The following is a 19,732-nucleotide window of genomic DNA, read 5'->3' as shown; positions in this document are numbered from 1 at the left end:
TTTTTTTTTTTTTTTGGGGGGACACACACAACAGGAAGGTTTCATCATGAAAACAGGAAGAAATTGTTTGAAAATTTCAGAAGTTTTACTGGACAAGATATTGCCCCCCCCCTCCCTTGTATTAAAAGAGTGCTTTCATATTGCCAAGACAGAAATCCATCTGTTAATTTACCAAGCTATTCTGAGATCAATGCTATAAAAATTATGTGTCTCACATGATTCTGCTTCATGGTTCATGTTAAATAAGAGTTAAATTTCCTTGTGTTCATCATACTTTCATCCTTTTTTTTTCTTTTTCCTGATTGTTTGCCAGAAATAAAGACTGTTGCTATCTGAACTGTTTTCTGACTGTATGTCTGTCATCTTTGTGGTTTTTTAATTCACAGTTCCCACTGAAAATGTTGCAACAATTGCAGACTGTGCCAGTGTGATTGAGGGTGTAAGCCGCAGTCGCAACGCCTTATTGAATGGAGACACAAAAAACTACGACTGGGATTCTGGGTACACATGCCATCAGCTTGGGAGCGGAGCTATTGTAGTACAGCTAGCACAGCCCTACATGATTGGATCAATACGGTAAGAGGGTTTATTTTTCTCTAAATTAAGGACCACAATGAAACTTTTGCTGAGCACAGTTATTTTCTTTAGAATATATGACATTTGGATACGATGGTAATTAGGGGACTAGTTTAGTCGTTGTCATTTGGCTTCTTACTTCAGTATAATGGGCATTTTGAATGTTAAATATGTGAATTTTATGTCAAGATACAACAGTGCAATTCCAGAAAATATTACATTTCAGAGACATAATAATAGTAATAGTCAAATTGTAAGATTAAAGGTATATATTTATATTAAAATAGAAATTTAATTGCAGCCTCACTTGTGGTCAAAGTAGGTGCAGTTCCTCGTATCCACCTCATTGTGAAAACAGAAACATTTAATAAAGAAAGCCATCATCTTGAGTCAGCCAGGTTTTCTTTTCACTGTACAATTAGTACCAGTTCTTATTTGAACATGGAGTGTATAATAATGGTACAGTAACCTGAATATTGCTTTACAGTGTTGGATGAATGAATGTATTTAGATCTGCCTTGAAGTTCATTGGGCTATTTCTACAGTGAATGTCTGTATACATACGAAGAACAAACTTTTTAGCTAATGTAGAAACTTCGGAAATAGATTGGAGAGCAGGATTGTTCACAGGTGAAGACAAAAATATTCTTGCCAACTTCAGATTCTGTGACTGTGAATGGGTTTTTTGTTTCATAAAATCAGACATACAAAACCTTGTCTTAATGGCTTTCTGTTCTTTGTAAATTTAGAGTATGTTGTCATGGGCTTAATTTGTATTCTCTGTGACAATGAAAAAAAGAGAAAGGTTTCTGAAGTAGAGTGCCAGTGAGCAAAGGTTGAAACCTCAGGTGAAGTACTTGCTCACAACAGAGACCACGTACACAGGTTCGTATTGCTAGGAACTAGCTCGGTGCTGTCCACCTGGTAGAGTTGCCTCTTCAAACTGATTGATGAGCAAGTGAGACTGGAAAGCTCTTCTATAACTGCCAATTTCTGTTTTGTGCAGTTTGGTTTTGCCATGTGGCATTGTTATGATAGTTATAAAACTTTGAAGATTAAAAATGGACACCCAGGCAAATCTCTAACCTAACAGAAGTAGTGTTTTGTCTGTATACTAGCTATAGATATTACGCATAATGCAAGTCCAGCATTGTTCTCACTGTGTGAAACAAGTTGAATAAATACAGTTGGCAGCTTTCCACACTCTGTTTTATGCTTTTGAGTTTGGTGTTTTTAATGTTCAATTAAGTATTGCATCTCATGTAGAAAATCAGGAAGACACAGTATTCTGATTTCTTAAAAGAGGTCATTGAAAATGTAATTACATCATTTTCCTGCCACTTTAAGCTTAAATTTAAGTAGCAGCAGAAGCCTTGGCCACATGAAGGAGTCAGAGAAGAATATATTAACTAAAATGCAGAGTTTCTCAGTTCATAGTCTCTGTCTTCGTATCTTTCCGTTTTCTTCTATCTTGCAACTGGTGAATCATACCGTCTTTTCAATCAGTGCAAAAATTTACTTTCCTATGTTAAATACTATGCTAGTGTTTATTCTTGAGCAGAAGATTTTTAATAAGTCTCATTCTTAAGTAGTGTGTTAGGTGAACTAGACTTTTGGTTGCCAAGAAATTGTAATTGTATAATTGGCAAGTATGTAGAGCAAATTAAGAACAAACAAACTTTACATAATTTACAACTAATAGACGTTTAGTGATTTATGTGGAATTGCATTGTACAGATATAAGGTCAGAATTTCATCTTTGTTTGTCAGCTTTCCTGCATGTATAGTACAAACAAGATGAATAGCTTTCCTTAAAAAAACAACAATAAGAAACATCGTCATCTAGGTTATCTTCTGACAGAGGAGACTACCTGCATTGCCTAGAGACAGAAATGCTAAGACTCTGTCATCTTTTCCTTTCTGTGTTCTGCCTAGAAGAACAAGTGTTTTGAGTTGCAGCCGCGGCTGTGCAGATCATAGGCAGCCAAGGGAAAGATGCCCCTTTGAGTGGGGAAATGAGGTTTCACAAGTGAAAATAACAAGTGAGGTTTCACTATTCAGCTGAGCAATGCTAAAGATTATGACAATGGTCTCTTTATTTAACACCAGGAAATCTGTGACTGGTACAGAAATCAAATTTTATGTATAAACATAGATTAGAGCAAAAAGTCTTAATATTTCATCTTAATGAAAGCAAGAGATTTTTTTGAACAGAAAAAATGTCTTCCACAACTGATTGAATGTATTCATTGCCTGTTTTCCTGCTGTTTGCTTGCTTGAAAACTCCCTTGATCTCACCCTCCCACCTAATAGAAAAAATTTTCCAGGAGCATTTTCTTAAGTCTGACTGTACACCATGACTGCAGAATGACAGGAATTGTTCTACCCCCCGAAGCTGAGTCATTAGACCTGAGGGTTTGGATCCTAAATGAATAATTAGGAATTAAAGTACCTATCTTTTAAGTTCAGAGACATGAATGTACCATTGAATCTATTTGTATCAGAGAGCACAAATATATGAGCCTTTGAAAAAAAGGGTCGTAGCTGCTTTTAGTCTATAGAAATTGGGATACCACTCGAGAGAGCCTCCAAGTCGGAACGTGTTACCGTGGCAACTAAATTCTGAATATGAAAAAAGCAAAAGAACTCTTGGTACTCAGATATGCATTAGGAATGCATAGAGAGCTTAATGTTTCAGGTCTGTATCTTGGATGCATGCTTTCTGTAAAAGTCAACCTGTTGTCTTAGAGTCTTAGAACCACTCAGACTGAAAGGGACTTGAGGAAGACATCTAGCCCAGCCTGTTCCTCAAAGCAGGGTCAGCTATGAAGACAGACCATCCTACTCAAGGCTTTATGCACTCAGGTCCTGAAAACCTGCAAAGAAGGAAATTCCACAACTTCTCAGGGTAGCCTGTTCCAATGTGCAATTAGCCCAAAATATATTTTCTTGGGGTTGTTTGTTTGTTTGTTTGTTTTTCTCCCCTTGTGATGCAGTTCCTGTTTTCCTATACCTCTAGTCCATCGGGAACATCCTGTTTCAATTTTTGGCCATTGTCTTTTGTTTTCCCTGTTGTGCACCTCAGTAAAGACCCTGGCTCAGTCTTTTTGACAACCTGCTCTCAGGTATTGAAAAGTGGTTTTAGGTTCCTCCCCAACCCCAAGCCGCCTTAGACTAAACAAACCAGTTTCCTCAGCCTCTTGCACAGTGTGTGTGATCCAACCTCCCGACCATCTTGATGGTCCTCTGCTGCACTTGCTCAGATCTGTCAGTGTTGTAATATTTGGGTCCAAAATGGGATGCAGTATGCTGGGTGTGATCTAACATGTGTCAAGTAAAGGAGAATAATCTCTTTCCTTTGTTCTGCTTGCTCCGTTCCTGTTGCTACAGCTCCGTATGCTGCTGCCCTTCATTGCTGAGAAGGCAACTAGTGGCATCTTCTGTTCAATATCGCTCCCATGTACTTTTTAGCACAGCATTTACTATTGCAGTGAATTGGTCTGTATGAGGTACAGGATTTTGCTTTTGTTCATTTTGATCTTTTTTGCCCATGCCCTTAGTCTTCGCAGAGACTGGCAATCAGTCTTCTTGAATGGCAGCCATACTCTCGAGTGTATCAGTTGCATCCCACAGTTTGCTGTCATCTGCAAGCTTGGTGAGGGCTCATTCCATCTCCTTGTCCAGGTCGTTGATAAAGATGTTAAACAGGATAGGTCCCAGAATAGATTCTGGAGGAACTCGTCTTGTATCCACTCTCCAGGTGGATGATGAACTGTTAACCACTACCTGTTGAACTAAACAGTAGCTAATTTTTACCCATATTGTAGTCTGCCCATCTAAACTGTAACATCCCAACTTGGATACAGGGGTGCTATGGGAAACGATGTTGAAACCTTGTTAATATCAAATACTTCTTCAGGTATTTGTATATGAATTTGGAGCTGTTGACTTCCACATCAAAATTTACTTGGAATTTCTGAAACAGATGTAAAGGTAATCTGTGCTCAATAGTATTTTCTAATAGGAAGACCTCAAAAACATGGGGGTTGGACTAGAGCACATTTATAGGTCCCTTCCAACCCAAACTATTCTATGATTTTAAAGTAATTGTGACTAAATACTGTCTTTTAGATTATAGAAATTAAAACATTTTGGAGGTTTATTCTTTTATTATGACTCCTACTTGGAACAGCTTACAAGATACTTCGAATAGTTAACAGAGAAAATGTTACTTTAAGTATTTTTTCCACATCTGTGGACAGGACAGGAAATAACCTTGCTATTTTTCTTTTCTGAAAAGGCCCTTATCAATGACAGAAAAGATATTATATTTAATTAGGAACAGAAAGACAGCAATTGGTGTGTTTAACATAGTAAACATAATTTAACTTTTAAATTGCTAGAACTTTAATATTGAAAAGGCTGCCATATCACAATAACTCTCTGTCTAACTCTACCTGCATTTATCTGGGATAGAAATGTAATACTATCATGCTACAACCTTTGACTGAGAACTTCATAGGGTTTGGGGTTTTTTCCTATGAATTTCCAAAAAAGAAAGAAGACAAACCAAAAAAAAAGATAGAACGGGATTTGTTATAGTGTATATGGTGGAGGGAGACGGAATTCTTCTGTACCATAGTGGTTTTCATGTTAAAATAAACAGAAATATTTTGCATCTTTGTAAAAGTATGTTAACCAGTTATCCCAGTTTAATCTATTTGAAGACTTCATTACTAATATGAATACCTGATAGCCAACTGTTTTGCTTTTCATATTCAGAGTAATTCTTAAATTAACAAACAATATGAATTGGCTTTAATATGTTTTCTGTTTGCTTATACCATCATCATATACATCTCTGTTATACTTTCTAGTTTTCTATACTGCTTCTGCTTATGAAGTTTTTCTTTCTTTGCTGCTCATTTTCTGTGCTTGCCTGACTTGAGAGTGAAATCGTAACTCAGAATAAGTGATCAAATAAGCACATAGCAAATATGCAGGAATTTTGTCTCCTTTGTAGGATCCTGAAGAAAGGTTAGTTTCCTGCTAGATAACTGCTGAAACATAAATATCTGCAGAAAATGAAAGGAGATTACAGACAACTGGAGGCAAAAATGCAAATACAATTGTATTAAGAAAAAAACTCCTTCCATACAGTTTTGGGTTTTCTTTCTCTTTCCTCATCTTTGAACAAGTGTTGCTATCTCACGTTTTAATTTCTGGCTTTTGAGTTTCTATAAATATGCAAGTAGTTTATGAACACAGTACCTTCAAATATTTATACTGTTTGTGGTAACTACTGACTTACAGTATTCAGGAAGCAGGTATCATCCTGTCAGGTGCACTACTATTGCTGTTTGGTATTCTGCTAACACTATGAGTATATAGTAGTTATACAGCAGTCTGAACTAAACAGTGACAGTCGTTTTTTTACAAAAATAAGAATGAAAAGCAAGCAGAGACAGCACAAAATACTTGTATAAATGCAGAGCAATCAATCATAGGGCAGCACATAACATTTAGGGAAATACTGTTAAAAAAAGTACTGCAGCATCTTTTGATGTAACAGGTAGCCAATATAATCAGTTTCCCACACCTATAATATGAAATTTAATTTATGTTTTAAAAGCTTTTATTTTATAAAATGAGGCATTGTCAACATGTGATACAAATAACAGTACCATATTAAATGATAAACAGGCTTAGACTTTAGATACTCAAAGAAGTGAAGTATGAGAAATTTGTTTAAATCTCACAATGTTGCAGGGAGTGAGCTGGATAAAGCTTTGTTCCACTTTCCCTTCTCAATCCTGAGGGCAAGATTTACTAACAAGAGCTAATTTGGGGTTTTATTCTAATATAGAAAGTCCTAGGAATGTGGGCAGTTTTGCTCTAAACAGATGCATTTCCAATGAGTATAGTTCTGACTTTTTAAGTGGAATATTCTCCTTCCTGTCATTCAATACCCATTTTAGCAAAACATAGCTTCTCTACAAAAGTTTAGCCTGATAGTTTGCCTGGAATGTGTTTCAAAGATTACTGTACCTGACATAAAAAGTGGCCGTTGTGCTCAGTGTGCACTGGTGAATATTCATGTAATCACCTGAAAGTTTTTCAGTGCTTATCCAGAAAGGCATTTCATGCAGAGTAAATTCCAAATAGGTTCTGTCATCAGTTCCCTCCCCAATCTCTCCTAAAAAAGCGGGGAGGTGAAGAAAGAAATTTTTATTTTCTTTCACAAGTCCCAAAGAAACAAAAATCTACATTTAGCATTCATACTAAGTCACTTTGGGAAAGATTCTGCCAACTTTAATTCACTTATTGTTTGGTTTGTAATAATTCTAAGCCATATGCTTTTTTAAACCTTTTTAACTTGGGCTAGGTTATATTGGGAGAGAGCAATTACACACATTCTTAAAAGTAACACATATGTTCTATTAGCCTTTTACTCTAAAGCCAAGCCAGTTGTGTTTTAATTATGGTATTGTTAGTTGAAATTACAGTCACCAGTGTGCTTCTGATATTCAAGTTCTTGATCATAGCTTTGAAAACATGGATCAAGGAAACAACACTGAGCCCCCATGATGAAAAAGATCCTATTGGAAAGCATAATTAGCCTACATTTTAATAGTCTTTTTAAAAGAAAAGAAATTTACATATGTTTTTCGCTTTTCTCTCTGTTTATCATTTAAAAGACTTGGTTTAAATATAGATGTTAAATCAGTTCAGGATATGTTGATTATTAGTCATTACCAAATCCAGGATTTTAATCCATAAACTTTTCTTGAATTTTTTTTTTTTTTAAAACTTCTTCAGTATTTGGAGACCTTCAAGCTATAGAAAAGCAGAATGGGGAGGATCTAATGAAGCAGGGAGAGAGGGGTTGGAGTTAAGTGGTTTTGTTTTGGGGTATGGGTTTTGTTTGTTTTTTTTTTTTAAAGTCTTTCATGATGCCACAGGCAACTATTTTTATTTTTTACGAAGTCAGCTCTGAATTTTTTAATTTGCAAATAAACAGTATTAATACGTACTAAAAGGCTTCTGTTAAAAGTGTTCTATTTTAGCTTCTTAAAGCTATTTTTGATAGTTTATTATTTTTGATAATATTAATGAGCTGGGTTCAGTTGAGAGCATCTAAGGACTTTATTTTAAATCTGCTTGTCCGTTAGACCTGATTCCACTTTAATTGCTGGGATTCCAAAACCTAAAAAAAAGAGAGCAAAACTAGATTGTTTTGAAAAGAAGGTAATAGCGCTGCTTTCTAGGGCAAAGATACAGACACGCATGCCCTTAATAACCAAATTCAGAAGATGATCTAGCTTCTGCTTGGGACAGCATCTCTCTGTAAGAGGAAGGATTCTGCATTCAGCAACTGGCTAGGTCACTTTCCCCCTGTAGCAGTGTTGGGGTTTTTAATGTTAAAAGTGAGCAATGATTTTTGCCATTATATTCTTCCCAGAAGAGGTAGCAGCTGAAAGCAAGAAATACTTTCTCAACTGGAAGGAAGGAATTTGTAATATAAAACTTGGGCATTCTGAAGGGCGATTAAAGAGAGACAGCTTGAAATTCTGTGCTTGGGAAAGTCTGTAGTGTGGCACAAGTTCCTTTTCTTTTTATGTATGTCTCAACTGTTTTCATTGACAATCAATGGGTCCTTATCTATTGCACTTTGAAAAACGTGGACCTGTGGAAGGCCTTCCTCACAGCTGGAGAAAGAACCCAGTTTAGCTGTATTACCTGGCTTCTGCACTTCTCTGTGCACGTGGCTGTAGTTACTCTCATTTAGGTCATCATTGCAGTTGCAGCTCTTTGGATAGCCTGCTGTGCTTTGGTTGTTTGACTACAGCAGGTTCACTCGCTTCTGTAACAAATAGTCAGATTTAAGCAGTAATCCTAGTAAATGTTAGGTAACTTTGACAAGAACCTCAGGATCAAGAGACAGCAGCAGTTGGTAACAGCCAGTATATTCCAGTAGACTATTTATTTTCCATTGATGTATTGAGTAAAGGTTCAGAGAGTAAGAGCTTTAACAAAAACAAAATCAGCAAAACATAATTTTCCATGACAGACATAATGTGGATTGTTCACTTAGAATATCGGAATTCAAAAACTTTGGATAGGTTGACAAGAGAGCATTATTTTCAAGAATGGTAAATGCAGCATGCTGGTTTAGCCTCCAGTCGCCTCTAACTCAAGTAGAAAAGATTTTTGGAATTTTGTTTTTGATATCACATTTGTCATTGAGTTTATAAGAAAACAGTAAGAACAGCAGTTAATTTTTCTAAACTGTACTCTGCTAATCAGTGGAATGACACTAGCCAAGGGTTTTATGTAAAACACAGGGGAAAACACATCTATTAATCAAAATACGAACAACATTGAACTGCTTCTAAAAAAGAAACTGCAGAAGTGTATGCCTCTGTTCTGGCCAGTACATTGCACCTTTAAGTTGTGTAAATACCCTCTTGTCATTTGTGGATGCTTCATTGGAAAAAAGGATTCTCCATATTGGTTCGCAAACATGCTGGATAGAATTTTTCAGGGTTTTTGCTAAAGCAGGCATTCTGTGCTGGATATCTTTCTTAAGTGTACACATCTCAATCCCATCCACTGAGAAGGAGAGGAAAGGCAAAGTTCTTGGTTTGCTTTAATTCCTTAGAAATAAAATGAAGTTGAGGAATGCTGTTGAGGTTTCAAATACCTCTTACAACGGGGAGATAATCCACATATAAAGAGAAGAAGCAAAGAAGATACGACATTTGCCAGATGTGGTTTTTGAGAATGGTATACTTAAGTTAGATTACATCCCTGATGCTTTATATCTTCCTCTCTGTGAGACAAGTGTGGAAATTGAAGGCTGTTCAATACGTTATTTAGTGCCCTTCCTGAAGAGCTGCATGTTTGCTAGAATAAGTATGGAATAAGTCCTTGAGACCTCGATTTTCTTCCTTTGTCTTCTGTCTTTTTAACAATTTGATCAACAATTCATTGCCTTTTTCCTCATATGATGATGAACCAGGACTGGGAATTCCCATTTTCCTACCTGTCTTTTTTTTAAAAAAATCTGATATATTTACAAAACAAACAAACAAAAAAAGACAATGCAGTTAAGACCGTGTAATCCTTTTTAGTGACCAGAATCTTTTTTTCTTTCCCCTCTTAAGATGGCCTTTCCAAACATATCTTTGATTCAGGTTTAAAGCAGGCAATACCACATGCCAAATAAATTAGTTCATTTATTGACTTTCAAATAAATTGAAAGTAATTAGATTAATGTAATAGATTAATGTTGGTAAGATGGTTATTATCAGCCTCTATTACTGGCCTTAGGATAATAAAAGTAGAGATACTTAAGTTTCAGGTGAAAGAAACAGTAAAGATTTTGTTGAGTGTTAGAGGAACATTCCAAAAGTAACAGCTAAATTTATAGAGGATTAAGAGGAGGAAATAAAAGACTGGAAAACTTAAGCAGCTTCGTTTAATGTTTATTTTACTTATCACTCAACAACTTCTTCATACTTAGATTGCTACTTTGGGACTGTGATGATCGGAGCTACAGCTACTACATTGAGGTTTCAACGAATCAGCAGCAGTGGACTATGGTGGCCGATCGCACAAAAATTTCCTGCAAGTGAGTTTAATTTTTTCCACTTATTTGCACAAAGTTAGAACGGGAAACTGTGTTTTTTATCCTTTTGTTCAGTACTTACATAGGTGACTTTTTGACTGTGAAAAGAATGATCATTTCATAACCTGTAGATGACTACCTCTAGACGCTTGTAAGTGCAACTTCAGGATGTAGCAGCTTCTGGTGGCGGCTGAATATCTAGACTTTCAAATCAGAATCAAGTTCTGAAAATCCACATCAGTACTGGATCTTGAAACAATCATTTTGATTGTTCATTCTCAGAAACGGTCTGCCTACCGTACCCTTGTTGTTTTGATGACTGGAAGTTAAACCATGTTTCTCCGGAGTTCACGTGTTTATGGTGACCTTGGTGTCAAATCACCCCACCTTGAGAAGCATGGTAGGAGAGGAAAGAGAGCATCTTGGTAAAGTGTTTTTGTAATCAATGCCTTTCTCCCTTATCAAAGCACAGAAATGTATTGTATGATATTTGAAGGGAGTGGCGAGAGTGAGAGTGGGGACCAAACCATAACAGATTGAACTGTTACCTAAGCTTGACCTTGTCTCTGTTCAAAAGCAGAGTACCTGACTTACATGTACTGACCACTCTGCTTTTGAACAGGACCCTTCCATAGAAGAAACATGCTGCCTAAAAAGTGAGAAAAACTGCTTCATTTTCATTTGTGTACTTAAATCAAGAGAAATAGTGCATGAATACCCTCCATATGTATACCCTCCAGTGGCTTTTCTGCAATTATTGGGTGTGCTGATAAAACCCATTCTTCTAGTATGGAAGAATAATTCTGTGTTGATAACCTTCTTAAACCATTTGATAGTTCTAATTCCAAGTAAAGAATGACCCAGATACTTGTCATGGGACTGAAAAGACAGTCTGCAAATTTATATGTTACATATCCAGAAGCCAGGTATGCTCAGTACTCAGTGAGTGTTGATGGCATATGATCTCCTGCCTGATCCCCAGGGAAGCTCAGACTTCTAAAAATCTTATTTCCCTCTTTTTCCCTGAGTCAGTTTTCCATAAGATACACTTTCTTTCCTGGGACAAAATTGAAGTCGTCAGCTCATATGAGGGCAGCTCCCACTCATCCTATATTTGTGCCAACCAAAACAAAATTGATTGTACAAATTCAGAGGTATACCTCAGTTTGTCACATCAAGCAAGAGAGTTATTCAATCCTTTCTAGCAACACTGCTGATACGCATTTTTCCTAAAGTTTATATTCCACTTCTTAACAAATAGTGCAATTCAAATGTGTTACAATGCGGTCTAGACATGTTGGTGAAGGACAACTTGATGCATCCTTTCACTATCTGTAAAGGGCAGGGTATTGAGCAGAAAACCTGGGTTCTGCCTGCAGGCCTGGAGAAAGAGTAAAGGAGATTTAATCATTCTCAAAGGCATCTCAGGGTAATAGATAAAATTCATCTTTTTGTCTGCCTCCAGCAGTGGGAGCACTAAAAGGCTGAAACCACAAAAGAGAGAGGAGAGGGAGACTGAGAATCAGAATCTGTTTGCTCTTTTTCCATGTATGTTTTGATACTAATAGCCTATAACAGTCAAAAGGAGGACTTGCTTAAGTATGCACAGTGCAGGTGGAATTGCTGATTGACTGCCCAGTTCAAGTATCTACTCACTTACCACTTTCAAACCACACATTTTAAAGCCTTTAACCATGGACAAGTATAGGTGCATCCCTGAAATAAAAATAGCTGCCTTCTCATGGTATACTTCAAGATCTTGGTTCAAGACATAAGTGCTCTGGAAGTTCTTAAAGCAGTGGTTACAGGACCTATTTTCATGTGGATTAGAGAATTGCATTTTGCCTGACTTCTTCCTCTGACAGACATGCATCCAGCTAGCAAAATGCCAGTCTTTAATCTTGAAGTCTACAGACTTACAGTGTCCTAGCGCTGTCTGTAACTATCTGCTTTAAACAAATAACAAAGACCTGGTCCTGAAGCTTAAAATTACAAAAGCTCAGTGGACTCCAGAACAATTCAATTTAACAAGGACTAGAAAATTGTAAATAAAAAGCATCAATTTTAAAAAAAAATCTTACTTCTCTTTGAAAGTTTTCTGTCCTCTGCAGTTTACATTTAAATACTGTGTCGTCTAACTGAGATAAGTTGAAAAGTGTTCTTTGCATTTGACAGCACTTTTTCATGTTCAGTTTAAATGTCTTGGTCTTTATGATCAACATATTAGACTTTTTTTTTTTTACAGTCACACCACCACAGAAAAGAAAACCCTTTAAATATCTTTAATTTTCTTTTCAAGTAGGATTTGCAGAAATGCTGAAATTACTTCAGCTAAAAATATCACCTTGGTTGTAATGGCAGGTTGATAACTCTAAATACTAGAAAAATAATATTTGTATCATATAGAAAAATAAATATATGCAATATTATATATATTTTTTAAATATGTAAAATAAACATATAAAATACTATATAACTACCAAATGCTGGTCTTTACAGAGGATCATAATTGCATACAGTCAGAGCTGGACCACTTTTATTTTACTGGAAAATACTGAAACGTGGTACTATGACATAAAAAGCCATACTCTTAGTACTCAAAAACAGTTGAATGTAGAATGGAAGAAACATCATCATTCAGTGACTCATGCACTGAATAAAGGCTCTCGCTTAATGTTGTTGGGCAAGGTTTTGATACGATGATGGAGACATCTTAATGAAGAAGAGACTATTGAACCAGTCCCTGGAAGGAATATGTGAAGAACTGACTTTTTGGTTTAGTGTCTATAAGTTTGGGGTTGTTTTTTTTTAAAAAAGGCATCTCGAAACAAATGAAAATGTGGATTTTTTTTGCTGTGAAAACAAACAAGTTATTTTCACTTTATGTAATTCTAACAACAACAACCAGAGGAGATGAGGAGTTGGATTTTAACCAAAATTAGCAGATGCTCTAGTAAGGCGGCAGTGGTACAGTTTGTCTGGTTCACTGTCATAGCGTAAAGGTAAAGCTACTCCTGCTGGATGCAAGAGAATTTAATTTTTTTTTTTTTTTTACCCCCTCGTCTCTGTTCTTTCTCTTACCATGATTACCTTGGTATTTTATGCAAAGAGCACAGCTCCAACAGAGAGAAATCTGCCTCTGGATGCCTTTTAGTTAAGTGATTCAGGCACTCCCCAAAGAAAAGCAAGAATCAAACTCATGCACTGTGCCTGGGTTTGACTCGTCATCAGGTTTTTGCAGATGGTTAGAGATTCTTGTGTTTAGCAATTTGCCTTAACCGACTACAGCGTAACGGGATGGAAGTAACAGTGCTGTCATCTCTTTGTTCTCTGTGTGTTTGTGAATGTCACACCTCTCTCTCACCTGGAAGAAATGAAACCAATCTTGCTAATGTGGTCAAATTTTGCAACTGTTTTTTGTCTTGGCCAAATCCTTTTTTTTTTTTTTTTGATTAATATTTGGACATCCCAGCCCAAAAAGGCCTAATCCTACATTGGTATAAAGATTGTCATCACTTCAGCTTATGTGTCTTTGTTTAAAGAAAATGAGAAGTAAGGCTGTCATTGCATAGGACTGTGATTTCCTGTTTGACAAGTACCTCTCAGAGTAGCAGTCAACTGAGAACCATTATGCATGTAGTTGTGTCAGGCTAAAATGTGAATTCTTTCCAAAAAGTATACTCCAAATTACATCTGTTTTCTTTATAAATTTTGGAAATGTGAGTGCAGTCTAAGTGGTTGATAAGGTCTTGAAATCCTGAGTTTACCCATTCTGGCATTAGTTCTGTGTTTAATATGCTGCAGTGGACTCGAGAAAGATAACTCACTTTGCTGTGTAGGATATGCTGCAGTAGCAAATGAAAGTGGAGTTAAAACATGGGAGAATTTCAGAGGGGCCCACATTTGAAGAGACACAATACTTGCAATGAGAAAATTTACTTTGCTAGTAATGTTCTCCGTTCACTTTAATGTCTTCAAAGACATGTGGGTAAGAGTTGTTTCCTTCGCTGTTTGCTTGCTTGGCTTTCTGTCCACCCAGTCTTTCAGTGGAATTACAGTCCTTTGTGAAAGTCATTAGCTTGCTGTCTCGCAAGTGTCCTGTGAGGTCTCCAAATCATTTTGCTGAATCTCTGGCACAAGAGGTAGGATGAACCATAAAGGTAGCAAACACAGACCTCAACAGACACCTTTGATGATCAGTAAGTTGCAAACAAAACGATGAGAAAGAAAATTAAATTATGTTTAAATGAATGTGTTGGTTTTAGCAGTCTACTGAAGCATGAACTTCCCCTTTAAACTATCGATATGCTGCTTTGGGTTGTTTTAATGGTATTTTTAATACAGGATTTTGTATTAATTAATAATTCAATGCTCGAAGCCAGGAGCTGACAGGCTACTCCTAACCTCCTCTCCTCCCAGTTTTAAAAGACGGAAGACAGAAACTGGATGTCTGTTGTCTTCACAGGGGAAGCTTGTGTATCTTCCCTAAGCGAGAGCCAATTAAGGCGTGCTGGTTGTGTAATTGTCAATTTTCATATGCTCTATGGAGGCTAGTTTTTTTTATTTTCCACAGTAAGCTGTTTTTCTCTACACAGTATGACAGTAATGAAAAACAGTCATGTTCCATTCTGTTCTCTAAAACATTTATGATAAGTGGGCTTGAGCACGTTAGTGTCGAACAATAGAGACCTGCACTTGTTAGAATTTGCTGACAAAGAGTCTGAAAGTCAAATGAAAAACAGAAGATACCAAAGGCCAGTAGGAGTCAGACCTCAGAATTAATGACACCTTTGATAAAATAAGCCCTGTAAAGACAAATACGAAACAGGCTGTTACAATGGTTATCAACTCAGTATCATTCTTTAAAGTTCACTTGTGTAGTTATTATGAAACCGATCTAATCCATTGGCAGCAGACACACCTTGTTCAGTTCCCCAGTAGGAGAAGAGGGTCTAATAGTCCGATAGAATTTGGCAGACAATGAATATTGTTTATTGATGGGCAGTTCTGAGGCAGGTGGTATCAACTGTCTACATGGCTAGTTTGGGACAGTTTTATTATTTTCTTGTGGAGGGCATGACTTCATTTTCAGAAGGTTTATAACACATAATTTTTTTAAATTTTTTTTTCCTTCCTACTGGACTCATTGCTTGTTATTCAGAGTATACTGCTGTTATGGTAAATGTTTAAAAACTTCCAAACTTAATTTCATGTTTTCATTGCTTATTATCTTTTTAGTATACAATAACTATGTCAAATCCTGAATTCTCAGCTCAGTTCTCAAATTTCTTTCTATGTTTTTTGTATGAATGTAATTAGTACTTTCACATGAAAAATGCTTTGGGATGTGGACGTGAGATTCATTAGGAATTTATTAACTGTCTTCTGATTTGGTTTTTCAATAATAATTTTCAACTTTGAGGTTTACTGTTCTTGTCCAGTGTTTCACATTTCTATCCTATTATCTAGTATGTGCGTTTTCAGGCACTGCTGTATTTACTTTGATAAATAAATCACAGGTAAAGAACACCTGCAGAGATCTAGGTCATGCACTTAACAGTTCTAAACCACTTTTCAGATGTACAGAAAAATGTTTTCCATGTTGTCTAAGGATTTCAAGTGAGAAAATACTTCTGCTTTATACAATGAGGATGGCAAACTCAATTTTGGATTTTTTTTTTGTCCCTGGGTATACTTTTGTGAAACCAGGCTAATCTTTCATGATGTGATTATTTCTTTTGCTATAGAGATAGTATTTGAAGTGTGTGAATACCTTTCCTTCTGACTGCAAGTGGCATATTACGTACTCATATTTGTAGTTCTTTAAACTTAGCCACAAAAATAGCCTTTTCCTCCTGTTTTCCTTTAGTTCCTCCACTTCGGTCTATGATCCCATCTCTAGAATTCCCTCACATCCATTTTCATCCATCATTCTTCTCCTTAACCACTTTCATAGGACTGTTTTCTCTCATAATAAAACATCTTGAACATCTCTCAGCCCTCTTGCCTTTCCGACTGCGTGTATGCTCACGCTGCGTTTTCTGTTGCTTCCCATCAGTATTGCATGCATCCACTGTCCTGTCATATCTGGAATGAGAACATAACATTTTTCCTAATTTTTATATAATTATTGATTCTGTCTCACACCTGAACTCCCAGGTGGTGGGGTGGAACAGGTTAAAAGGAACTGCTCTTATACCTGCAATGTCAAACAGTATTTTGACCACACTTCATCCTATTTTACATGAAGTTAATTTCACAGCAAAACTGTTCTTGTACCTCTTCTGTCAAACAGAGTCTATTTCAACCACAGTTCATCCTCTTTAACATGAAGCAGATTTCACAGCAACTCTCTGAAATCCAAGTACCTCCTCCAGAGTTGCTGAACTCACTGTAGCCACATTAATACAATACAAAGATGAAATATATTCAAGCAAGATGTCTGGGAAATTGCTACATTGTTAAGCTCAATTTCAAGTCTCGCTTCACAAAAATAAACTGAGGGTTCTCATTAATCTGTTCGTTATGCCGCTAGTAATGCCTACTGGAGCAAGTCAGACAGATATAAAGGGTCATTTTGTGTAATTATTGAGCTTAAAAGCCCTGAACGATAGAGGCATTGAAGTACATATTTTTCCTTGTGTTTATACGCTCACATTTTGAAAGATTCTAATAAGGCAAAAGAAGAAAGAGGCTCTGGCTTCACAGACCTGCCTTATTAACCACAAAGAATTAAGATTTCACAGAGAGAAACTGGAGTTGTATTCCATTTCAGAGTGTTAGGAGCCTCTCAGAAGCGTGGAAACTCTGCGTCTAATATTTCATTTGGTAGCTTGTATTTTAGCTGAGTCTAGTTTGATTGAAGAAAGATCTAGCTTCTTGGAAGTTACATTTCTTAATGGTGATTCAGGATCACAAGAAGGTTCAAATTGTTCATTTGTCTTTTCTTTTTTTCCCACTTCTACTTTCAGTTCCTTGTGGTTGCTTTTCAGCCCCAAATACGCATGGATCTTTTGAACCAGCCTTGAACAGAGTAGCAAGGAGTTGCCAACTGCAATGTCTTAGTCTCCCTTGAAGGTTTTGCCATACACTTACTTCACTGCAGCTCTGCACGTACCCTATGCATTGAAGTTTTGCTTTGCCGTGCAGCTGGCATGTTCTCAGCTCCTCTTCATGCACATTACTGTGAGGAGAATAAAGAAAATATCACGGTAACTCTGACATCCATTTGGATGTTAGCTGAGTTCTGCCTCAGGGAAAATCAGCAATACCAAATAATACTCATAGAATCAGTACCTGTTTCTTTTAGGTATTGGATTTTTCTCCCATGCCATCAAAGACTTGAATGTCTCTTTGGAGACTGGTAAAAATTGCCAAGCTAATGATATAAATAGATGTGTGTATTATTACTTCATAATATGTCATCTAGAAAAAATGTGGTTTTTTTCTTCAAAAAATTTTTTCAAAATAAATAGTGGTAATTAAGTATGTATAAAATATCTGTTGCATAGTCTTCTATTTAAAATAAAAATCAAAACAAGCATTCCTTTCCTTTTATGAATTATTATTCATTATTAGAATTATTTTATAATTATTAGTATTTATTATTACATTGACATTTTGCTAGAAATTATACTTCCTGATGGCTTTGCCTTTTTGATTCTTGCCAGGTGTCTTTCTAAAGCTTCTGTGATAAAATAACGAACTTTGAAGATATTATAAGAGATTACATTTTAAGTAGTAAGCTAGTTTCACTCTTTATGGATAACCACTGCTTCTGCTGTAAGCGCTAGACATAGGAGGGGTTTTTAGTAAATGTATTTTTGTTTCTGCTTTGAAGAGTGAAAAGACAGTAGTGAAGGAGAGAGAAACTGCCTTAATTGTTTTATCAACCCCCAAAGTATGTTTCTGATATCCAGACATTTCTCATTTCTTTATTTATTCTTTCTTTTCTGATTGTCTTACTTCCTTGGTCGATATTCATAAAGCATCTTTGGTTTGACCAGGTAGGGATTTGTTTTCTGTATTGTGAAAGCAGATGGGATTTGGTCTATCTGGTTTCTGGCTGCTGCACTCGTTCTTGCATATTCTGCACTAGCCTTTCATTCATCTTTGCAACTACTTATCCCAGCTGAATCTGAGCAATGCCAGCTGCTGCCAGAATTACTAATTTTGTGTTACCTTGTAAGTCATGTAAATCACCATGATGATGTGCTGTGGTGCTTTCATCACAAGCTGCTTGTTGTCATTTATCTGACTGAGACATGGCCTTCCTATAGATTTCTTGCCTCCTGTTTTGATGCCTGTGACTTTTAAAAACAGATTAATCCAACATACAGTTACAGTTGATTTGTCAAATTTGCATTCACTGACTGCATTTAGTTTAGAAGTTATCAATGCAAAGTCATGGATTGGATAATCAGACTTGTCGTTTGCATTATTTCCGTGCATAGTGCTCAGCATTGCCTTTCCTTCTGACACAGCAACTTTTCTCACTCACTGTCCACTGAGCAATAGAGTGAAGACTTTCTTGCACACGTATTTGTTTGAGCACCTAGTTTCTAGAGCTTTTTTTTGTTGTAGTTTTACTACTTCTTAAAGACAACATGAATTTACTTTAGACTGGTTCACCAAGTACTTTACATGCCCTTTGATGTTTTATGGTAAATCTGTCATTCTGGGGTATCAGCCATTTCATAGGCGTCTTGTTGCATATTTCACATATGCATTGGGTAGATGCAGATACACTTCAGTGTCCATTGACTTTCTCGGTCCATTTTTTTATATATATATATATGCTAGAGACACAGCATTGCTTTAATGGGAAGAATATTTGGGGTGGGGAGGGAGAACACACCAGAATCCGAGATACTATTACTTACTCTAATATTGGCTTTACTGTATGTTGTTAGGATAGACTTATACAAACACTGAAATTCAAAACAGTCACGTTTCCCAGAGCCCAAGGACCAGATTATGGAAGCACTCAGACTTCTTGGTTCTGAGAACGTGTTCCCTGTGTTCCATTTGAAAACATCCTTACACTCAACTTCACTTGATTGTCTTCTGCATTTATTTGGACATGGTACCATGCCTGTTTTCAACACGTGCCACCAAAACAGCTAAAAATACTTCACCAATGTTAATGAATTAGGTTTTGCAGAACCAATATTAAGTTGATGAATATGATGTGTGTATTGCAGGTAGGGGACAATCCTGGATACTGAAGCTCCAAGACCTGATCCACATATTCTTATTCCTGAGATTAATCATAAAACTTTGTCTTTCAACGAACACCTTTGTTTTCAGTGGTCAGCCTCACTTAAATATGTGACCTGTTCAAGCTTCTGTTATTTGCCATGGAGAAGCTCTTTGATAGTTTAAGAAAACTTGCTCTTAGTAGGTTTATTCCTCTTTTAACTTTATTCTGTTGTTCAGCTTTAGCTCAGTGTATCTTGCCCCTCTCAGATATTTGTAAATTCTGTCATCCTCCTTCTGTAATTGATTGCTCATACAGGCTAAGAA

General features: G+C 36.5%; 1 protein-coding gene across 1 annotated transcript in view; it reads left to right on the top strand.

Moving 5' to 3' along the window:
• LOC104167490 (BTB/POZ domain-containing protein 9-like) overlaps positions 1-19,732 on the top strand; it is a 48,980-nt gene that overhangs the window by 14,527 nt on the left and 14,721 nt on the right. The window contains exons 3-4 of the mRNA XM_009707770.1: positions 387-576; positions 10,103-10,210. Coding sequence (XP_009706072.1) covers positions 387-576; positions 10,103-10,210 — 298 coding nt within the window. The remainder of the gene's footprint in view (positions 1-386; positions 577-10,102; positions 10,211-19,732) is intronic.

This window comes from Cariama cristata, unplaced genomic scaffold, assembly GCF_000690535.1.
Source record: "Cariama cristata isolate BGI_N322 unplaced genomic scaffold, ASM69053v1 scaffold519, whole genome shotgun sequence".
NCBI lineage: Eukaryota > Metazoa > Chordata > Aves > Cariamiformes > Cariamidae > Cariama > Cariama cristata.
This window is presented reverse-complemented; position numbering and strand designations above follow the sequence as displayed.